The 24,838-nt window shown below is 38.2% G+C and overlaps 1 protein-coding gene across 4 annotated transcripts in view; it reads right to left on the bottom strand.

Annotated features, from left to right (window-relative positions):
* The window catches only part of Kifap3 (kinesin associated protein 3), a 134,466-nt gene that overhangs the window by 47,339 nt on the left and 62,289 nt on the right, over window positions 1-24,838 (bottom strand). For all 4 annotated transcript variants that reach the window (XM_051147727.1, XM_051147729.1, XM_051147730.1 and 1 more), the window contains exons 12-16: window positions 15,811-15,919; window positions 14,110-14,222; window positions 6,423-6,588; window positions 5,761-5,886; window positions 1,011-1,109 (exon numbers count right to left, since the gene is read on the bottom strand). In XM_051147727.1, the coding sequence (XP_051003684.1) occupies window positions 1,011-1,109; window positions 5,761-5,886; window positions 6,423-6,588; window positions 14,110-14,222; window positions 15,811-15,919 (613 nt within the window). The remainder of the gene's footprint in view (window positions 1-1,010; window positions 1,110-5,760; window positions 5,887-6,422; window positions 6,589-14,109; window positions 14,223-15,810; window positions 15,920-24,838) is intronic.

Here is a 24,838-nt window from a genome sequence, read left to right as displayed (position 1 = left end):
TATTCTCAGTTCCTATTCGTGACGCACTTCTTTAGTACTCATAAAAAAATCCTTAAAGTGAAATGGGCTGCCTTTCAAACAAGTCCCCTAGTAACACAACACTGTCATTCTGTTTATGTAATGACTTTTCATCAAGAAGATTTCATATGGGCTAGAGAGACACCTCAGTCTTTAAAGGCTAAGGCTCATTACCAAAACCTCAAGATTTTTTTTTTTTTAAATGCTGTCTGTGTCCTGAAAATTTGAGTGAGGTTGACTTCAAAATTAATGCACTAGTTAATTTGGTGGAGGAGATTTCAAGACAGCATAATATTCAGGCTGAGAAAATTCTTTCTGCTTGCTTCTTTTTAGTTTTTTTTTAACAAAAAGAAAAGATGTGAGAAACATGTGTTTGACCAGACAGGAGTGCAGTGAAAGCTTAAGGTATATAGGCTGTAGGTGTTAACGAGATTAATACCATTAAAGAAAGTGAAGTAGTTTTTAGCCAGACAACAAACACTAGGAAAGGAGCTTGTGGAGAATGCACCAGGGTTCCAGAGAAAGTGGGACCGGCCCCATGCAGATGTACTGGACTTCCTATAGGAAGCTCCTGCGAAGCCAATGCATGAAGCTGAGGGTGTGAAGGTGAAATGGAGAGCCCTATGGTGTTGAGATGGCGGAGTGCTGCAGGCACTACACGCCTCACATATACATACACACAATCTAACCGCCATTTTCTAGGTTATTCTTAGTGTACGTCAGTTTTGCCTATGGCCTGTTAGCTGAAGTAGAGTTTTACACTGGTGGCATGATGGCATCCATAAATGTTCTGATTCTGGAACGCTGCAAGTCTCAGATTTCCTCTAATCCTATATAATTTCAGGTAACCATCATAGAAAAGAGCTTGGCATCTACTTTCATTTCATTCTCTGCTGTTTCCTACAGTACTTCAACATTTGAATGAAAACACCAAAAATGAATGTTTTTATATTGTAAATTATCATTATGTATCTTAAACATGGAAAGGATACGTGTTTCCTTGATTATGACATCTCTTGTGGCCTGATGGAAAACCATCTGGTAGAAGACATAAATTATCTGACACACGAATTCATCATCTTCTTGCTGAGCTGAAAGGAAAAAGAAGCTTACATGACAGAATTCTCTATTTACACACTGAACCGAAAACATTTGGGAAACAATAGAGTGACGGTGACAAGCAGTCAAATAACAGTACTTGATTTAAATCCTCCCAGGTTGATTTCACATGGAAAAAACATTCTTAAAAGTGACACCTTCTGAAGCCTAATTCTTTATTAGAAACTGGACTATTGGGGTGGAATGTGCCTCAGTGGCAAAGCCCTGGCCTAGTATGCATGACAGCCTGGGTTTGACTCCCAAAAGCACAGGAAAAGGAAGTGGACTATTATAAAAAGATATTTTGTTGAATAATATTCACAAAGTTAAACTTTACATATATTGGCATAAAAGAAGCAATTTAGTTTCAACTCAATTATTATAATACAATGCTATTATAAAAGCTAATTATAAATATGTTTTATTCTAATAATTGTGACTAATAAATGTTTAATGTTATAAATTTTAATTTAGCATAATTACTTATAGAAATCAAATTGAAATATAATTATTGATATAGTAATTTTGCTACCAACTCTTGGTAACAGTTCAATGACATGTTAGAAACATGTTTCCTGGGTAACAGTGTCTAACTAGCCATGCGAACTACACTGTGGGCCTCTTAAAGTCTCGTCTGTCTCAAGTGATTTCTATCACTAATTTCTTAAATTTCTTAGGCTATCAATCATTTTTTTCCATGCAGGGTTTGCTTTAGGAGGCTCTAAGCATTGAAAATGCACATAATTCTTTTTCTTGCCTATATAGTTCCTAAACCTATTATTCATGTCTCTTCCTGTGGTAAGCTCACATTAGAAACTATGTAAACACAGGAAAACTCTGAGCTGGCTGCTAACTCCCCTTAAACATCTCAGCTCTCTCAGTTAAGTTGCAGAAGAACATCTAGGACATGGATCATTTTCTAACTTCCTTCAGCCTCACCAGATCATCATCTTCAGTCCACTACACTGCCTTTATTTTCAACCCCAACTGCCCAGACTCTTTTAATTAATTCTAACCCAAAAACTTCTGGCTGTGAGAATAGTACATGAAAGTAAATGCATACCTACTACACCTTTGTAATGGAATATTTTAAAATATGACTATATTATTAGATGGTCTTTTAATATATTAAATTACAAAGCAATTTTTTAAAAACTCAAAAAAAGAAAATATGTAAAAGACTTACGTAGATAAATCATTTTATTGGCTATGTCTGACTTAAATGACCAATAAACACACACTAGAATTCAATTTCATTAAGTATCGGGAAAACTTAAATGAACACAAGGAGATACTAGTAGGAAGACTGCAATTAATGGAATGACAATGCCCAGAGTGGAGGTGACAAACAGCAGCACTAACTGCCTTGCACTGTCACTGGACTAAAAACTGGCATGACACTGGGAAGCAGATTGACACCATTTACTCAAAGCCAAACATGATGCTAACTCTCCAACTCAGCAATTCTGCTCTTCTGCATACATCTAATAGAAATGTGCACATATGCTAACTGCCAAAGGAAAGGCTTTAGAAACATTATTTATGATAGTTACCATTCCCAATGCTCCACACCACAAAGCTCGTTAACGCTACAAAAGATAGGTGTATATTTGTAATACAATTCTATACACAGTGGTGTAAAAGCTGTCTACATGTAACATAGATGGATCATATAAATATAAAATAGGATAAAACCATCCAGGTTTTACTTACACAGTAAAAACCCGAGCAAAGCCAACCTTTCTTTGATATAACTCCAATATAGAAAGGTAAGTAAGTATGTTTCCTCTGATATGGATCCTAGCTTCAACTCTGTTTCAACATGTAGCACAAGTGGAAGCTGTGGGGCATGTAGGGAGAGGAAGCAGTAGATTACGGGTAAAATCAAAGTAGTGCGGTGACTACTGGAGTGGAAAGGCTTAAGTAGGGAGGGGTGGGGCTATGGGGTATGAGTTCAGGGGGAGAGGGGAGGGTAACCCACAGGAAAAGGATATGAAGAGCTACACACAAACTACTATCTCACAGAACAACGAGAGGTGAGTAGAAGAATGGGAGAACACATGTGCAATGGAGGAGGGCTGAATACTCAGGGTTAAAGGAGCAGCGGGGAAGAGGGCCGGGGCATAGGAGAGAGAAGCAGTAATGAGGTTAATCAAAACTAAGGATGCATCAAAGAGCTTTACTGAAACTCACTTGAAAATACTACTTAGAAAGAAAAAAGAGAATAAAATTACCATACATGGGTGACAGTCATGTTCCCAGAAGTCAGATTAGTAAATACAAACTGCAGGCCAAGAAGGCCTGGGACACCTCCCTATGAGTTATTGGTCTGAGAAGCCCCAGCAGTCTCTAAATAACACAGGCCATTTCACTGCCTTTTGTTACCTGCCATAATTGCATGGAGAGACTCAATTGCTAAAGACAGTATTCATTTTGACTTCAGGACACTGAGAATTAATCTCAAACGGACTGGGAAAGTTCTGTTCTGCTGACTAGCTTTCACAGTGCCAAAAAGTGCCCATGAAGGCTACTGGGAGAGAAAAGACATCAATGCTCTGACTTAGCACAGACCCTGCACAGCACGCCACCAACCTGCCAGAGATGCGGCTGCTGGCGCACAGTGCTAACTGTGTGGGGTAACTAACCACTTGCTTGTTGATTCGGAAGACTGTTCCACAAGAAGGAATTTCATGCCTGGAACTATGATTCTGGTTAAAATCAGTTAGCGAGGTCATAGGCCCTAGGGTAGAACCTGCTATTGCTATTCTGCCAACCAGTCATGCTGTGAAATATTTATGCTTATGCCGAAAGACCTGGCTGGTTCTTGGCCTGGGTCAGAGAAGTTTACTCTTACAGTGAAGAGCAGCGGAGCTGGTCAAAGTCTGAGAAAAAGACTAAGTGCTTAGCCCTAATTGGGACATCTTTAGTAACTGGACTATTAATACAGCTCAGGTAACATTGCGGAAGAGGAGGTGGAAAGAATGTTAAAAGGCAAATGATGTGGAGTAGTGATGTGCAATGCTGTCTTCTGGCTATCACGTGCCTCTTGCAGTAACACACACACTGCAGCTATGGGTGCCTGCATGGGACCTACACAGATCTAGCCAGCACAAACTCCAGCATAGTGGGAGAGGGTCTCCAGGCCCATCTCTTACTGAGTAGCTCCTGGCAAAAGAGAGCTGCTGGGGAGGAAGCAGCAATCTTTTTGAGGAAGTAGCTACTGCCAGGTTTCCCACGCTCCAGTGAGTGGCTCACACCTGTGCACATATGGACAGCACTAACTGAATTTAGAGGGTTATAAAAAAAAATGATGTTGGGAAGAGAGTGTCTTGAGAGGGGCATAGGAAAAGCTAGATGGGAAAAATTGGGGTAGATATAATCATATTTTCTCATATACATGTATGAAATTCTCAAAAAGAATGAATGTTTAAAAGATAGAAATCACTTAATGGGAAGTATTAATATTGAAAAAATGGCAGATTTACTTCTGGGTGCCAGGAATACTTATTTACCTGCATGGGTAATCAATATGGCTAAGCTTACTTTCACAGCTCATTGAATATATACCTATAATTCACAGATTTTTCTTTATGAATAGTATACTTCAAAAATGTCTACTAAAATTACACACACACACACACAATTAAAAATAGCATTGGAAGGACTAAGAACTGTGTTTTCTTTAGATGTCTCATACTAGAAAGTTTAATGTTTATGTATTTAGCTACTTTTAATCTATAAAATGGAATAGAAAATTACCTCAATGAAGCCATGTTAATTTTAGATAAATTTTATCTGTAATAGGAAGAATAATGAGCCCCGGCTCCTTAAGCAATACCAAAGTAAGGGAAAGAGCCTAGATACTCATTAATGTTGTATCCACATACTGCTGTAGCTGATTCAGTTTAAATTAAATTGAAAATTCAGGTCCTCAGTCCTGACAAGCACATTTCAAGTGTTCAATGGTCACATGTGTTGGGCAGGGCAGATACAGAATATTTATTTTCCTGGCAACCTCAGAGGACAATATTCTGTGCATCTAGAAGAAAACATGATGTTTAGAATCTGCTTCCAAGCTAACATTCTTACCTAGAAGTAAAGATATAAAAAGCAAGGGTTGTACCGTAGTGAAGACCTAATTCAAATTAAGATAAAATCAGACAGAAAAAAGTGATTCAGTAAAATTTATTAAAAAGCTGGTTAAAGGAAGGAAGTACACATAGAATTAGTGCAGAATTACTTCATAGCATCATTCTTTTTTAAAATTTTATTTTTATTTTATGTGCATTCATGTCTTGTCTGCATGTTTGTCTGTATGAGGATATCAGATCTTGGAGTTACAGACAATTGTGACCTGTCACATGGATGCTGGGAATTAAACCTGGATACTTTACAAGAGCAATCAGTGCTCTTAGCTACTGAGCCGTCTTTCCAGCTCCCATAGTAACATTAATAGCAACTGAAGTCCTTTCCATATTATTCTATCTAATCCCAGTTAGAGGCTTATTTAGTTCATTTTCATAAGTACATAATTTAGTTAATTCTATAAATAGTAAAAGAAAACAAATAACATCACAGACTGTATTTTATATTTTAAGTTTTAAAATAATATCCTTTATGCATTGGCATGAAAATGAGAATTACCATTGAGCAGTTCAATGAGTGCTGGAATTATCCCAGACTTGGCGAGCAGCGCGGCGCAGGAGTCATCCATAGATACGGTTCCAATCATTATAACCACTTCTAACACAAGGTCGTCCTCTGAGGCACCTGGCAAGAGCAAGCCATGGAAGGCTTTTACTGAAGTGTCCTGAGTAAACCCACTTGTTCTGTCAAACATGAGTGCACAGAAAAGATACTGAAAGATGTTAAATCCATCTTGACAATTCTATGACTTGTAAACTTCTCTATTTTTATTATTCCAAATTCTTCATGTTTATCCATGACAACCAGTGGAACTGGTGAGACAACTGAAAACTGTAAATGTATATTTGAAAATATAACTGAAAGATAATGTAAGCAGACAATTAAAGAATCTCTTCAATTCAATGGTGTGTGCTTCCACATCTATATGCATACATGAGGTGGGGCACTTGTTAATAAATGGCAGTAAAAATCTAAAAAATAGAAAAATAAGTAGGGAAGGGAACCTTATGCTAAGAAATCCCTGTTAGGACAATAAGAACTTAGAGAAAGCAGAGGTGTCAGAAGAGAGTGCTGCCTAGAACCACAGACTCCCAGGACGCTGAGCCAGCAGCCCTGTCCAAAACCTGGAGCTTATGCAAAGTTATCCGGTGAACCCAGACCTGGTTTCAGCTTATCTTTGAGGAATGGAACCAGCTTGTACTCCTTCAGAACCAGCTCCCAGTCTAGATCTGGGATTGTCAGATTTGCCAGAGTTCCCAAACACTCGATTACAAACTCCTCCTCTTCATCACTGGAGATCTGGGCTGCGAGGTCCCCAACATAATCCTGAGGACAGAAGAATTGCAATGGAGTTAAACTCCAAGATAGGATCCAATCTAATCATTCAAACCACTGGTAGACATAAAAAAATAAAATAAAAAGAAAGAGAGAAAGAAAGAAAGAAAGCAAAACAAAAACATGATGATTCTCAATTTAACTGAGTTAACTGGCTAAGGGTCCGATGATAAGCTCCAGCGAGGGGGATTCAACTGGACAGTCACAACATGATGACACAGAATGGGATTTGTTTTCTGTCTTTTTTTAGCATGTTAAAATAAGTGGTTGTGGTAACTGGTACAAAGGAGCATAGGTAAAGAAAGAAGGCTGTTTTCTACTCTGGTCAAAGGCTGCAGATCCTGAAATCAGGAAGTCATAGCTCAACAGTTTACTGTCTGTGAAGCTTAAGGATATTTCAATTTCTGAAAGCAGGCTGCTGCCTTTTAAAAATACAGCTTGAAAGGAAACATAATGGAGCTATCATCTATACAGTAACGACTTTATACATATTAAAGCTATTACTGCCATTACTTCAAAATAAATCATTTTTATGTATTTATTTATATTTGTCTCTGATATTTTACATCCTGACTACAGTTTCTCCTCCCTCCCTTCCCACCTTCCATCTTCTGTCCCACACCTCCTTTGTTCCCCAGATCTGCCTCCCCTCAGAAAAGAGCAGGCCTCACAGGGACATCAACCAAATACAACATAACAAGCTACAGTAAGACCAGTCACATGCTATTCATCAACTGGACAAGGCAGCTCAGCAGGAAGAAAAAGGGTCCTATAAGTAGGCAGGAGAGTCAGGGACAGTCTCCACTCCTATGCCAGGATTCCCACAAGAACACCAAGCTAGTCAAGCATAACATATGCAAAGACCCTAACAGGCTTCCTGATCTGTGCGAGCCTCCAGAGTTGAAGTCAGCTCATTTTGTGGGTCTTGTTCTCCAATGTGTCCCTGACCCTTGTGGCTCCTCCAAACCTTCCTCCCCTCCTCCTCGGAAGGACTCCCTGAGCTCTGCCTAAGGCTTGGCTGTGGTACTCCGCATCTGCTCCCCTCAGTTGCGGGATGAAGTCTTTCTGGTCTCTTTGATGATGATTCTGCTACGCTCTGGTCCCAGCACACTCTACAGGCAGGATAAACTGTAGGTCTGGGTTGGTGTCTCAATCCCTCTACTTGAAGCCTTGCTTAGTTGAAGAAGATGGCTGGTTCAAGTTCTGTGCCCCTCACTACTATGGGTCTTTACTGGGGTTCCTCTTATAGATTCCATGGAGTTTCCATTACACTAGGTTTCTACCTCAGCCCTGAAAAGCCACCCAATTCCAGGCTCTTCTTCCAGTATTTTCTCCCTCCCCCTCCAATCTGGTACCTTCTGTTCCCAACCCCATGGGTCCCTAGTCTACCTGTAAAATCTATTCTATTTCTCCTTCCTAGGGAAATCTTTGTACCCCCATTTAGTCTCTCCTTGTTACTTAGCCTCTCTGGGTGTATGGATTGCAGCATGGTTGTCTTTTACTTTACAGCTAATATAAGTGAGCACATACCATGCTTGTCTTTTGGGGTCTAGGTTAGCTCACTCAGCATGGTTTTTCTAGTTCCATCCATTTGTCTGAAAATTTCATGGTGTCTTTAACAGCAGAGTAGTACTTCAATCTATAAATGTACCACATTTTCTTAATCTATCTTTCAGTTGAGGGATATCTAGGTGGTTTCCAATTTCTGGCTCTTATGAATAAAGCTGCTAGGAAAATAATTGAGCAAGTGCCCTTGTAATGAGATGAAGTGTCCTTTGGGTATATTCCTGGGAGCAGTATAGCTCTGTCTTTTTCATTTTTGAGACAGGGTTTCTTTGTGTAGCCTTGGCTGTCCTGGACTCCCTTTGTAGACCAGACTGGCCTTGAACTCACAATGATCCACCTGCCTCTGCCTCCCGAGTGCTGGGATTAAAGGCGTGCGCCACCACGCCCGGCCATAGCTCTGTCTTGAGGTAGATCAATTTCCAATTTTCTGAGAAACCCCCACATTGACTTGCTGGTGTACAAGTCTGTACTCTCACCAGCAGTGGAGGAGTGTTCCTCTTGTTCCACATCGTTGGCAGCATGAGTTGTTGCTTGAGTTTTTGATCTTAGTCATTCTGACAGGTGGAAGATGGAATCTTAGTAATTTTTATTTGTATTTCCATGAAGGCGAAGGATATTGAGTATTTCTTTAAGTGCTTCTTGGCCTTTAGCAATTCCTCTATTGAGAATTCTCTGTTTAGGGATGTACCCCATATTTTAATTGGATTATTTAGTTTGCCGACATCTAGTTTCTTGAGTTCTTTATACATTTTTGCTATTAGCGGTAGCTAGTCTTTACTACTTTGTGGGTTCTTCTCTTTCCCACCCTTTCCCCTGACCCCCGGCCATTTCATCACTAATACCAGTAGGAGAAAAACAAGTATAGAAGGAAGGGAAGAGAAATTCAGAAAATCCCTGAATCTAAATTCTTTCCTTTTGTTTCTTCTTTGACCATGGCTACCAGCAAACTGCAACCAATCTCCCTAAATGACCAATAACAGACCAATAACCCTAGCTCTTGGGGCCCTCACATTTATATACCCTCTGAAAAGTTCCCAAAATTTCAAATGTCATACAATCACAGAACTTATATCTAAGCTGGCAAAACCATGCCTCTGCTAGAGCATGATGCAAATCAGGGTCAGCTGCTCTACGAAGCAGCCACATATTCCCACATCTGAGATTAAAATGAGAACACATCCTTATAATATTTTTGTGGTTTTTAAAGGAACCAAAATTAAAGGAACCAGAATTCTCACTACATTAGTCTCTGTCAGATGTGGGGTTGGTGAAGATCTCTTCCCATTTTGTCCTGACAGTGTTCTTTGCCTTACAGAAGCTTTTCAGTTTCATGAGGTCTTATTTATTAATTGTTGATCTTAGTGCCTGAGCTACTGCAGTTCTGTTCAGGAAGTTATCTCCTGTAGCAATAAGTTCAGGACTATTTCCTACTTTCTCTTCTAATAGATTTAGTGTTTCTGGTTTTACATTAAGGTCCTTGATCCACTTGGACTTGAGTTTTGTGCAGGGTGATAAATATGGACCTATTTGCATTCTTCCACATGCGGACATCCAGTTAGACCACCACCATTTGTTGAAGATGCTTTCTTTTTTTCCATTGTATACTTCTGGCTTCTTTATCAAAAATCAGGTGACAGCAGTGTGTGTGGGTTTACATATGTGTCTTCAACGTGACTCCATTGATGACTGGGTCCATTTACACCAATATCATGTGGCTTTTATTACTACAGCTCTGTAGTAGAGCTTGTGATTAGAGATGGTGACACCCCGGAAGCTCTTTATTGTACAGGATTGTTTTAGCTGTCGTGGAGTTTTTGTTTTTCTATATGAAGTTTGATATTGTTCATTCAAGGCCTCTAAAATATTATGTTGGAATTCTGATGGGGATTATCTTGAATCTGTAGCTTGCTTTTGGTAGGATGGCCATTTTTACTATGTTAATCCTACTATGTTAATCTGTGAACATGGGAGATCTTTCCATCTTCTAGTGTCTTCTTAATTTCCTTCTTCAAAGACTTGAATATTTCTTTTAATCATACAGGTCTTTCACTTGCTTGGTTAGAGATACCCAAGATATTTTATATTATTTGTGGCTACTCTGATGGGTGTTGTTTCCCTGATTTCTTTCTTAATCTGTTTGTCATTTGTTCATGGGGGCTACTTTTTTTTTTTTAAGTTAGTCTTGTATTCAGACACTTTGCTTAAGGCATTTATCAGCTGTGGAAGTTCCCTGATAAAATTTTTGTGATTGCTTATGTATACTATATTATCATATGCAAATGACAATACTTTGACTTCTTCCTAATTTGTATTCCCTTTATCTCTTTTATTGTGTTTTATTGCTTTAGCTAGAACTTCAAGTCATATACTGAATAGATATGGAGAGAGAGAGAATGGTCTTGTCTTGTCTTGTTCCTGATTTTAGTGGAATTGCTTTGAGTTTCTCTCCATTTAATTTGATGATGGTTGTCGGCTTGCTGTAAATTATTTTTGTTAGGTGTAGTTATGTCCCTTGTATTTTAGATCTCTCCAAGACTATTATCATGAAGGAGTGTTGGATTTTGTCAAAGGCCTTTTCTGTATCTAATGAGATGATTATATAATTTTTCTGTCAGTTTGTTTATATGGTGGATTACATTGACTGATTTTTGTATGTTGAACAATACCTGCATGCTTGGGATGAAGCCAACTTGATCATGGGATAATCTTTTTTCTTTTTCTTAAGATGGATGATCTTTTTGCTGTGTCCTTAGATTTGGTTTGTGAGTAACTCCTTGAATATTTTTGCATAAATATGCATTAGGGAACATGGTCTGAAATTCTCTTTCTCTGTTGAATCTTTGTGTGGTTTCAGCATCAGAATGACTGTAGCCTCATAAAATAAATTTGGCAATGTTCCTTCTGTTTCTATTTATGGAATAATTTGGCATTACCTCTTTTTGGGAAAGTCTGCTCTAAAACTGGTTCTGAGCTTTTTTGGGGGGTGGTTGGGAGACTTTTAATGACTTCTACTTCCTTAGAGGCTATATAGGTGTATTTAAATTGTTTATCTTATCTTGATTTAACTTTGGTAAGTGGTATCTATCAAGAAAATTGTCTATTAATTTAGATTTTCCAATTTTGTGGAATTCATGTTTTTGAAATCTAATAATCTAATAATTCTTTGTATTTCCTCGGTGTCTGTTGCTATATCCCCCTTTTCATTTGTGATTTTACTAATTTGGATATTCTCTTTCCTCTCTCTCTCTCTCTCTCTCTCTCTCTTTCTCTCTCTCTCTCTCTCTTTCTCTCTCTCTGTCTCTGTCTTTTAGTAAGTTAGTATAGGGTTTGTCAATCTTGTTGATTTTCCCAAAGAGTTCTTTGTTTCACTGACTCTTTGTATTGTTACCTTTGTTTCTATTTTACTGATTTCAGCCCCAAGTTTGATTATTTTAGTCATCTACTCCTGTTGGGTGTGTTTGTTTCTTTTTGTTCTGGAGTTTTCAGGTGTGCTATCAAGTTGCTAGTATGAGATCTCTCCAACTTCTTTATGAAAGCACTTAGGGATATTAACTTTCTTCTTAGCACTGCTTTTTATTGTATTCCCTAAGTTTGGGTTGTGGTGCTTTCATTTTCATTGAATTCTAGAACTAAAAGGGCTGTAAGTTATATTTCAAGTCAGAGAGAATTTATTTACTAATAAGTCTATGGCAAATATAGTCAACACATATTAAGTACTTGCTAAATGTGAATAATTCTGCCACTGGGCAGAGATGTTGGGGAAAACATAAAACCTGCTCTATGCTTTCAATTAGTTGCTAACAGTATTTGGAGGCTTTTTACGGTTATGTGGCAAGAAGCTAAAGAAAAGTCAAGATGGTCATGCTTTCAACTTTTGCAACTGGATTAACTACGGAAGCTTTTGAAAAGATAGAAGCATAAACATTTAGATAAATTTGCTTCTAATGGATGTACCCATCTGAGTCAACATCTTTATGATTTTATAACCTACGACAACAGAGCAGCAGGTATGTTATCTGGCACGTTGCCTGGGACCTGGGAACGTGAACATGTTGCTGAGGTTCTCTCTGTTGAAGATATGGAATTCATACATGTTAGTGGGGAATCCCTGATGCTCAGGAACACTCAACACTTTGCCAGAGAAACAAACAGATCATAAAATGACCTTTCCAGGAAGCAGCACTTAAGCAACAGTTGGGGCAACTGTCCAAAAATGGAAAGGAAAATGGCTTGGTCATTTTACAAGTTAAGAGAAAAGACAATTTCAAGGCAGGGGACTGGCTGGAGCAGCCAGAAAGCAGAATAGATAGAAACTATCCCTGGAAGACTAACTCTTTTGCCCTTGTTTCTGGGCCCCACATTTACTTAGAGCAGTGGTGCATCACCAGGCTATACGTTACAATCACTCATGGGGCTTTTGAAAACAGCATGCTCAGTTGACTCCCTCCGGCATGAATAAGTAAAAGCCGCACTGGTATAGACCAATAGAATACTATTTTATTTGAGTAAAGTATAACACAGCTGGGCATGGGTCTTTCTGGCTTTCCTACATCTGGGTTATTGGACCTTGAATTACCTCAGAAATCTTGAACTTCATAATTTCACATTACAGTAAGATAAATGAACAGAAACCTTGTATTTTTAGCAGAATGCCAAGTATATAGTAGCTGCTTACTGTAGTTTATATTTTTCTAAAAAAAAAAAAAATGATGATCCAAATTTCCTATTTTGGGCAAGTTCATGATCAGAGAATTTAAGCACTAGGGCTATCTCAGTTACCTCCTTTGTCTTCTTTTTCTTGTTTGTTTCATCTTTTTGAAGTATTTACAAATTGATGATGTGAACTTTATAACAGGCACATGAATAATCTTTAACTCTGGAATGGATTTTAAGTAGAATAATCATGACAGCTAATTTGTCTCAGCACTCACGTACTATCAGGAGTTTCTCAACACTTCATTATTATTACGACTCTTTGGGAACAGCGCTTTTCTGTATTTCACAGGTGAGATGGTGAGACTCAAGGTGTTCAATGACTTGCCCAAGCATGTGTGTCAGAGCTAGGACTCTTTCCCACTCTGCTCTTTGGCTTCCTCCTTCAGAACTCTGGGGAACAAACACTGACACAGGTAACAGGACCCACATTCTTGGCAATACAAATGTGCCTGCTGTGCTGGGCTGTAGCTCTGCACTTCCATCAAAAGCAGAAGACAGTGAACCAGGCACTCTAAATACTTCCCGAAACTTTTAAGAATTTTGTTTTGTCCCATATTTTTATTTTGTTTATTTTTGCATTTATGCATGTGTGTGTGCACACGCACAGGCGTGTGTTCATGTGTGTTCTATGGAGCAGTATGAAGTTAGAGAACAACTTGCAGGAGGAAATGCACCAAACTAAAACAAAATATTAATATGGAAATGCATGTGTATGCACACACATGCAGATGCCTGCATAGGCATGGAGGTCAGAGATCCACTAAAGGAGTCAGATCTTTCCATTGTATGGGTCTTGGAATTGAACTCCAGTTGTTAGAAGGTAATCTAATTATGTCAAATCACTGTTTAATTAACTAATAGACTTTGTTATAACATTGTCATGCACACAAACAAAATTCTGGTAATATTCACAACCCTCAGACCTTGCCGCTTTGTTCCCTTCCTCCTCCTAACAGCCTTTTCCAAGGGCTCTTCTTGCAAATACTGTGGAGTGAGGCGAGACCCACAGATGTTCTCTTTGGGGATCTGAGTTCCTAATCGTCTCTTTGATTTACTTCACTCATCAGTACTGCGGAGCGAAGCTCAAGAAGCATCTCACAAGAGAAGAGGCATTTGAGTCTCAAGGAAATATTCCGAAGAGAGCACCTAGTAGGTTGTTTCCCAAATGCATCAACTTAAAGCTACAGTCTCAGGTCTATCCTCACAGACAGAAGGCTGGGAGCTACTCACAATGAACAAATTCTTAGTGGGCTCATCGTGCTGGGAGATGTTTCTGATCATCTTCATCAGCAGGGGGTCCTTGAGCTTCAGAGCTCTTTTCATGAGCATCTTCAGCCCATTTCCTAAAACAGAATAATGGAAAGTTCCGGATAACACTGAGGTTACACTAGGCTTAAACAGCTTGTTGTTTGGGGTGCATCTAGTATAATGTGGGATCTTTAAGTGTACAATTTGAATTAGACAAACATATTGCTGTGTAATCCAAACCACACACCATAGAAACTACACACAGAATATTCCCATTCATTCCAGAAGTTCCCGTTGCGTCCTACAATCTTATCCCACCACCACAAACTTTTTCCTTCACCTTTTCTTCTTTCTTTTTTATTTTTAATTTGCTCACTTTACATCTGGATTGTAGCCCCCTCCCTAGTCGCCTCCTGGTTCCACCATCTTTCCCTCACCCCCCTCTAGTCCTGGGACAGGGGCGCCCTCCTTCCCTATCACCTGGCCTCAGCCCATGGAATCTCATCAGGACCGCCTGTATCCTCTTCCTCTGTGGCCTGGCCAGGCAGCCCCACCAGGGGGAGGTGTGCAATGAGTGGGCACCAGAGTCCATATCAGAAGTAGTCCCTGCTTCCTATATTATGGAACCATCCTTTATTTTTCTAACTGTGCAATTATCTTTTCAAACATTGATGACCTTTATGATCTACAGATTCACACAATCTATGCTTTCTTGTGTTCAGATTAGGCTCTACAAGTTTAAAGAAAAATTCTTGAAAAAATATATTTCTAGGACTTTATTCTAAGAATACAAAACTCGAAACAAGGAGCTAGAGACAGAATAATTTCTACAGCACTGTTTATGCTGGAAAAGAAAAGAAATGAAGTGCAACGAGCTAACTATGCAACGGAGTAAGCAGGCCATGACAAATCAAAGCTCAACTATGCTTATTTTTAAATAAGTCTATTTTTAAAATGTTTGCTATTATTATTATTATCATTATTATTATTATTATTATTAGTGTGTGTGTGTGCACATGATGTCTGTTTGTCTGTTTGTGCCATGGCAAGCATGCAGAGGTCAGAAAACAATTCTGAGTAGTCAGATCTCTTCCTTTATATGGGTTCTGGAGACTGAACTCAGGTCACAAGGCTTGTGTGGCAAGCTTCTTTATCCACCAAGCCATCTCGTTAACGCACTTTAATAAAAGTAATGAATGCATTTGTGAGTCACCAAGGCCATCATAGAGAATGATGCTCAAAATATTAGTTTTTGATAACCACTTTATAAGGCACAGAAAGAATTGTATTTTTACTCAAAATTTATAGATGCATTTCACAAAATTTATTGTATTTATTTCTGATTGCTCAGAATAAAGAGTTATGTTTTTTTTTTAAAATTTGCTCATCTGTATGTTTTATAATGAACATGTACTCCTCAAATAAGTAAAAACTATCCAGTGGTATTCTTACACTTTATTACCTTTGAAATAAATAAAAACTGATTTGTATATAAAGTATTATCAAGGCGTATATCCACCAGAAAAGAACATCCTATGAGACTTATAAGAATTTTAAGCATACTGGAGAAACTAAGAGGAGTTATGCTTATTTTGCATTCTTTCTTCCCTTTATTTTATATTCCTCACTGCATGCCAATCACCATATGCTAATGTGGCTCTTCGTGAAGCTCTCTGCACTGACCTTCACAGATGAGCTGGACATTTCTCTTGTTAGCAGCAAGATTAATGCAGAAAGAAATCAGCTCCAAGTCAATCCGTTCATCTGAACATTCAAAGAGCATCTTCATTAGCTAGAAAGAAACAGGCCATATTTTATTCAAAATACCCAAACAAATCTCTTAAATTGTATGTTAGAAATAAGGTAATCTACATTTTATTACAAACTGGAAGGCTTCAGCAGTTAAATAACTGAAACGAGTAAATAGGTAATAAATAGCTAAATGACTAGTATTGAATACAAATTTCCAAAGGGCATGGAGAATGCTAGAAAATATAAAATAATACCTCAGCACTTTAAAAATAATAAAAAAAAAACTGCCTGGAAGCTGAGAAGTCCAAGTAAAGAAAATAGTTCATACAAAAGTGACAAAGCAGCAAAGAACACAGCTGTCCTGAAGAGGAGGCCAGGCATGCAAAGAAAGGAGGAGAAAGCCAAAGCCAAGCCCTGTAGGTCTGTTCATGTGTTAAGGGTGCTGGGCTTCATCCTCAGGACAGACAGAAGTTACTAAACATCTCTGACAAGGAAAGGTGTCAGAAGAAATAGGTATGGATCAGAACATGTATAGAGAGTAAAGTCACACTTTATTTAGGATTACACAAAAATCAGTAGAAAACCATGTATGTAGAGGTAAAGTCCAACTAAATGAGAGCTACCTATATTGTGTAATTAGGACAGAAAAAAAGAAATGGTTGTAGGTATAGTAATGGAAGAGAATCAAAGTAGGACTTAATAACTGGCTAGACACTGAGGTTAATGGAAAAGGAAGGAAAGATGGCTCCTGGGATCCTGCACTGAGAATGACAGGATGATTTTGCCAACATCTGTAAGAAGATTGGAAGCTAAAAAGGGAAAATAGTACTTTTGTTTTGTTTGGAGACAGGGTTTCTCTGTATAGCCTTGGCTATCCTGGACTCACTTTGTAGACCAGGCTGGTCTCACACTCAGAGATCTGCCTGCCTCTGCCTCCCTGAGCACTAGGAGTACAGGTATGTGCCACTGTGCTCAGCTTACTTTTGGTTTGCTATTGTTGGAGTTTAAGATGCCAACAATAGTCCAGTAAGTACAGACTGAGTAGGAGGAAGCTATACTAGGGTCCTAAGCTTTGGTCTTTATTAGAAGAGTAATGTTAGAAATGATCAGGTATAGATGATTTCTAAAACAGCAGACTAGAGTTTTAGAGTAAAGCTTATACACAGATATAAAATGAGAAAAGAAATTCAAATAAAGGTTTTGAATAATAACAGAGAAGTCAAGAAAGAAAAGATAAGCTATGTATGCCAATAGCCATTATTTATTTATGATGTGCACACGCATGCCTTTCTATGGGTATGTGTGCACATTTGTGGAGGCAAGCTTGAAGCTCCGTCTTCAGGTGCTGTTCATCTTGTTTTTTGGGACATAGTCTCTTACTGGAATCTGGAAGTCACCAAGAGGCTGACTAGCACCCCACAGGCCTCCCTAATGCTTGTACCATCACCATCATCATTTTCTTTTTAAAATATGGGTTCTAGAAATCAAAATCTAGACTTTATGATTATGAAGAAGATATTTTACTGACTGAACTATCTCCCCAGCTCTATGCTACTAGCCACAATTTAGATTTGTCATGCGTTGCAGTTTCCATAAAAAGGGGAAGTGAGAATGCTTGAATGAATCAGAAATCATTCTTCTATTATGGGGAAATCAACAAGTTAAATTAGTGTTTATTAAGTAAAGACATTTTGGGAGACCTGGTGGCACTCAGAGGAAGGACAGCAGGTTGCCAAGAAGAGACTTGATACCCTATGAGAATATACAGGGGGAGGTAATCCCCCTCAGGAACAGTCATAGGGGAGGGGAATAAGAGGAAAATGGGGGGGGGGGGGTGGAGGAATGGGAGGATACAAGGGATGGGATAAACATTGATATGTAACAAGAATAAATTAAAAAAAAAAAAGTAAAGACATTTTTTGGTAAGTCAAAGTTGCTTATGACAGATAAAGATAAGATAAAAAAATATAAGCTATATATAATAAAGATATAACATATAAAACACTCCAAGGCATGTCCCCAAAAGCCTTCACTTACCAGGAGATTGGGATAGATGTGAGGACATTCTACTGGGACTCTAGGTAAGAGAAATATAGAAGATGGGGAAATAGAAGGACCCAGAGGGTCCTAGAAACCTAGAAGAAGAACATCATGACGGGTGGATCGGGGCCCAGGCGGGGTCTGCTCAAACTATTTCACTAACCAAGGACAATACAATAGTAAACATTGAACTCCTACTCTCATCTACCCAATGGACAGAACATTCTCCACAGTTATGTGGAGAGTGGGGACTGACTTTGACATGCACTCTGCCGCTCCATAATTGACCACCTCCCTTTGGTTGGGAGGCCTGGTGGCACTCAAAGAAAGAATAAGCAGGCTACCAAGATGAGACTTGATAGCCTATGACCATATAGTGGGAGAGGAGGTCCCCCTCAGTCATAGACCTAGGGGAGGGGAATAGGGTGAAAGCGGGAAGGAGGGAGGAATGGGAGGATACAAGTGATGGGATAACAATTGAGTTGTAATCTGAATAAATTAATAAAATTTAAAAAATAAATGTTAAAAAAAAACATATAACCCAAACATTTCCATGTTATAATTTAGGATAAAACCTTTTAAAGCCATACTTTCATTAATAAGGTTTATTATTACATTTTTTAGTTTTTGCCATTATAATTATATTATTCTCACCCTGACTTCTCCCTCCAATTCCTTCCATATATCCCCCCACAAACACTTCCAAATTCATAGCCTCTTTTTCGTTAATTATTGTTTTGTATATAGTAAAGCAAATAAGTTTTTATTTTAGAATCCATTCTGCAAACTATGGTTTTAATTACTTTCTGTGTTGGATCCAGATACTTACAAAAAGGACACACAATCAACACAGTCAAAAGTATTAATTCTGGCTGTTAGCAACAGATAGTTTGAAAACAAAATTAAGAACACTATTCAATTCCAACTGTCATGCCCAATTCTAAAAGTGTGGTAGTAATTCATGTGCAGGAACTACACTGTGGGCAGCTGAACCAGTGGCATGTATTATGTCCTCCCCAGAGGGCCAGTTACAAACCAGGAATGTGCCACTCATGAATCTCTGAGCAAAAGATTATTAACTTTTAGTAATGTTATACTATAAAGAGACTCTAAGCCAAAACTAAAATAATCTTAATTTACTGGATACATAGTTAACAGATCTGATGTCAGCCAATTAAAAAAATAAACACATTGGAAAAATGTGGGTGATTATCCGATTAATATTACAATGTTTCATACTATAATTCACAGTCATTATTGTTATGTTTAGAACTTTCACTAATGTGAAACTTTTTATAATAAAAAATCTATACCATTGAAGCAATGCTTTAAGAAGGTAAGCTATTTATTGTAACAAATATTTAGTTCAAATTAGCCTTTGAAGTATAAAATTTACCCTTAAAAAATGAGGTTGCAGGTAACATGCTTAGAAGCTATGAATTAAAAAAAAATTCCTAAACCTCTTGTAGAAACAATAAGATATGTTTTTAAAAGACTATATGGTTTGAAAACTTTATTAGCCCATCCTCAAAAAACTGAGAGAAAATTTAAGTATGAATGAAATGAATATTAATGGAAAATCATTGTTTCATCATAATAAAAACATTCCCCCTGGGTGTGGTGACACACACCTTTAATCCCAGCACTTGAGAGGTAGAGGCAGGTGGATCACTGTGAGTTTGAGGCCAGTTTGGTCTACACAGCAAGTACAGGACAGCCAAGGCTAAGCGGAGAAACCCTGTCTCAAACCCCTGCCCCCCAAAAAAACCCTCCCATTTTAAGTCACACAGATTTAGAATAAGCCTAATTCAAACTCCAAGAGCCAAGGTGCAGTTGTCTTTAATTTGATTGCCACCCCATGGTACTTCAAACACAGGGTAATTACTGACAACTAGGAAATATTAAAACTAGATTTGTTCTGTTTTAACTGTCTATTTTCATCTCTTACTAATTTAACAGGAAAGCACTAAAAGGTCTTCAGCCGGAGCAATGAAGAAGCAACAGTGTTCAATCAAACAAGTCCCATATTGAGTATCAGATACCACAGACCCAGGACTGAAATCACTGTGTCTAGACTCTCTGGCACCTGACTTCACTTATTTACCAGTGACCAGAGGCCAACCCCCACAGCTCTCCGTACTCTCATACACCTCCACCGCCCCACCCCCTACGCAAACATCTTTGAATGATTATGGCAGGACTGTGCATGCCGCAGGAATCTCTTGTGACTGGCTACTCCCTAGCTCTCCTGTTTGAAGTGATGCTCTGGTTTCTGAACTCAGCAGATAATGGCAGCAAGAGCAAAGAGGGCTGTCAGGAAGGACGTTTACCAGCATTCAGCTAAAAAGAAGCATGCAGATCAAAGTAGGACCAAACAGGACAACTGTGGTGGAAAACATGTGGCTCACTCTGACGACTCTTGCATGCTGTTCTAGGGCAAAATATTAAATAACACCATGACATCACTACCTAACCATGTACTTTGATTGGCCATTCTATTACCAATAAATACTTTTATAAGCATCTGGATGGCATTTGCACCTATTTAAACAAAACATGCAGCTCAAAGGTCTAAATAACAATGAACTGTTAATGTGTACTTTTAACTATTATTAGACTACAACCATTAACTCCTGGTTATCCAAATATGCTTACCTGAAACAATCCACCCACTGAGCCCATTAAGATCATACATAAAAAAAGATGACCTGAACTCAAATTTTGAGGAATAATGACAAATAGGGGAAGAAAATGAGAACCCATTGAATAATTACAGGCAATAAAGTACAAAGAAAGCAAAGTGATGCAGTACTGGGTAAAATTATGAGGAATGGTGTGTGCATGATTCCTCATGCACCTACTCTGGACATTTAATATTTTTAAAAAGTGAACTTTAATCTAATTATAAGCGTATCCTGTGAAACACTTATAAGATCCTGCAGGATGACTGTCAGAAATGAGAAAGAATCACATTTTATTAAAAGTTACACTTTACTTGCAGTCTAGACAGCATGTGTGTGTGTGTGTGTGTGTGTGTGTGTGTGTGATCTTATGAAGCTAACGATATAATCGCACTAAACATTCTGCCTGATCAGTGGGATGGGTAAGAATCCCTGCTAAACACTGTGCTTCTGCCTTCAAAGTTATTTATTGTTTTCTCTGAAAATTTCTGGTGTATTACTTGAAGATCCTTTTTCCCTAACCTTTAATAGAAATTAGCGGCAATACTTCAAAGAACAAAACTCACACTGACCTGCAGACACAGCCACCATGACAGGGCTTTCTTTAAGACGTAAGTCAATTCTTATGTTGTTGTAAGTTTAAAGCCCCACTGCAACCACAAATGTTGCCCCAACAGGAGTACATTTTTAATTCTGAAGGAAATATTCTAATTTCATTTCATTTTTATTTGCTTTTTATTATCCTTTTATTTTGCAATGAACAGTGGGTGGCAATAAAAGCATGTTAGCTTTTCTCTAAGTATGTCAAAATTGGACACTATGAAATAAAAGTTACAGAGTAAATGGTTCTTCAGGAATAAATATATTCTAGACTATCACTTGTTTTATTAAAATATTACCTCCTCCTAAAAAGTTTCAGGATACTTACAATAATCTCACTATTCTTTCAAGAATCAAAATTTCAGAAAGATAAAAAAACAAGAGAACAGATAAAAACCATCAAAGTTGTCAAAGCTTGAATGGGTCTTGAAAATTTTGGCTCATGAAACACTGATGATGAATGTTTTAGAAGTCCCATCATCGGCATGTGTGGTATCAGGACACTCTCTGTCAAGTACACATGGAGGAAGACTATTTTGAAAGTATAGGGACTTTCTATACATCACATTTTAAGCTGCATCTACAACCATGTCCAAAAATTAATCTAAAATGGTTCTTCTTTTTGAGTCATTTAGAGTTTTACATTTTGTATTTGAGACCATCCATTCTATAAGAGTAGGGTAACTCCAAATCCAAGCTTCAGTGTAGTAAGTTTCCTACTTCATCTTGATTTGTGTTTCTTTCGTTTAATTTTATAACATTAAAAAATTGAAATCTGGATTAACAACTCATTCTTTGAGAGAATGTATTTTTTGGCTGCCTTCCAACTAATATGTAGTCAGTGCCACTCAGACACTGCAAAGCAGAACCCTCTGGAGCTCTTGGAGCCAGGCTGCAGTGAATCACTTGTCATCTCCCGTGGAGGTGACTACTGTTACTGTGAACATGCTGGACAGTTTGTCTACACTGCATGGGCCATCAGCTGACACAGGTCACCACTGTGAAGACATGTCCGATTATGTGAAGACACTTTATGTCTTCTTCGAAGGATGTCTATTTGCTACTAACAGTCACAAGGAGTTCACCCTCTGACACAAGAGGCTAAGGAACAATCCTTTGAAATAGCATCCGTTTTTAAATGCATGTAAGGAAAAGGTTAAAATTCCTGAAAAGCAAACTTAATTCTGACTCATTAACTTAGAATTAAGAAGGATGTCAATAGGATATAATGAAAGAGAAACCTGAGCCACTTTTAGTATAGTGACAAGAAGTGGTACAGCGGGAGTGTTAAGAATTAGAGAGTATGGAGCCGGGCGTGGTGGCGCACGCCTTTAATCCCAGCACTCGGGAGGCAGAGGCAGGCGGATCGCTGTGAGTTCGAGGCCAGCCTGGTCTACAAAGTGAGTCCAGGATGGCCAAGCCTACACAGAGAAACCCTGTCTCGAAACAAAACAAAACAAAACAAAACAAAACAAAACAAAAGAATTAGAGAGTATGAACCCGCCTTGTTCTCAGTGTTTCCATAGCTTCATTTTTATTTCATCTGTGTAATCTTCTGAATTTTCTTTTGCTATTTTAGAAACTCTCCCCCAAAAATATTATAATGAAATACCAATCAGTGTTCCAAGCATCCAGGATTCATGTTATTGGAGCTTCGTTTACTGGTGACTCTTGGACACAAGAGTGATTCCATGACTGTAACAGCCCTGAGAGTATGATCACTATGTCTCTAGCCTTATAAAACAGGTTAAAAATCAGCATACTTCTTTAAGACCTACAGACCTAACATCTGAAATATACCACATAGCTGAATCATAAATAGAGAACAGCATTATAAAAATAAAAGAATTTGGATGAGGCATTTTGCCATCAGATACTATAAAGTACTTAAAACTTTCAACTATACACAAAATCAAAAAGCATGGGATAAACACTGGAAATATTTGTAACATGACTGTTAAAACACTACAAAATTAATATCATTTATCAATAATATTAATATGCCACTAGAAAAACTGAATGAAAATTTTATAACAGAATATAGATGTTAAAATGGTCACCTTCACTAATATTCTGGAAATGCAAATATATCAAAAATTTGAAGCACCATATTTTAGAAAAATAATGATAACTGTTATTATTAGTTGTGGGAAGGATTGTAAGCTTTGTCACAGGTGGAAGCAGTCTTGGAGGGCTTTGCCCTTGGACACCATGGATACTCCCTGAGATTAACCTTGAGATAGACTGGGTGGAGCAGCTCTGGGCCTGGAATTCAGGAGGGGGACTGGGGGACTCCACCTGGATTATTGTGTTTCTAATCGACCCTTGATGGAAGGAGGAGACCAGCCCTAGCAGGAGAGAGACAAAGGCCACAAGGACAGGAGGAGACAACAGCTTCAGACTGAGCTCAAGCGCACATGGATCGGGAAAAGGATCAGCGAACAGGCCGGACCAGAGCACAGGCCAGAGACACCTAGGGACCCATTCCGTGGAATGGATACTGGAAGGTTCACTCTTATTTCCCTTAAACCTTTTTTCCCTCTTGTGTAAGATAGTTGGGTTGTATAATAAAGTTTAATTGTTAAGAAACAGAGCCAACAGTTAGTGGTAAAATGGTAGCTAGACATACAAACATCCTTTTAAAAAGGTAGCTGGGTCAATAGTTCTTTCTTATTGATCCAGGTATCCTGCTGTTATGGATTAAAGCTAAAGAAAACTCACAGAAGTATATAAGCACTCATGACTGCACAGACATGGACAAGCATTCATGACTAATTTTATCATGTTACCGTTATGTGCTTACATATGTTGATGCTTTTATGTGATAACCTGGAAAAATCTAAGCATATAATTTAACAAAATTTAATTGTGGTCATTAAACATAATATTATACAATTATTAAAGACAGTTTTTGAAGAGTATTCACCTACATGAGTACACTTATGATGTGGTCAGTAAATAAAGCCAATATGGATTTGTTATATGTGATTAATCTAATATATTATTACTTTAATAATGTAAAAGGGGGCTGGAGTGGTAGCTTAGCAGTTAAGAGCACAGGCTGCTCTTCCAGAGGACCTGTGTTTGATTCCCATCACCTACATGATGGCTCACAGCTGTCTGTAACTCCAGTTCCAAGGGATTGAACACCCTCTTCTGGCCTCTGTGGGGTAATGTAAAAATGCTGTGCACAAACATGCAGACAAAATTCATACACATAATAAATAGGTAAATCTCAAAAATGCAGAAGAAAGTTACCAAGGTATTAGATATCACCAGAATATGGATAATCCCTCTGTATTGGCTGTTGTGACAGGCATCAAGCACTCTAGGCAATGGGACTCCCACTAAACTGTGTCCAGCCCTAGTTCTGTAGTTCCAAAATTGTCATAATAATTATACTATTATTAGAAAATATTTTAAGGAATAAGAGATTTAAGAGACAAAACTGAAAACACTAATTTTTCTTTATGAAAAAGATTTAGTATTTTATTTTTGAAACTAGGTCTCTGAGGATTCTGAACATGTTTTGATCATATTCACCCGCTTCCCCAAACTCCTCCTAGAGCCCCACCCCCTTCCCCATCCATACAACTTTGTGACCCCTTTATTTTCACCCATCACATCCATTTGTGGCG

The sequence above is a fragment of the Acomys russatus genome, chromosome 6, assembly GCF_903995435.1.
Source record: "Acomys russatus chromosome 6, mAcoRus1.1, whole genome shotgun sequence".
NCBI classification, from domain to species: Eukaryota; Metazoa; Chordata; class Mammalia; order Rodentia; family Muridae; genus Acomys; species Acomys russatus.
This window is presented reverse-complemented; position numbering and strand designations above follow the sequence as displayed.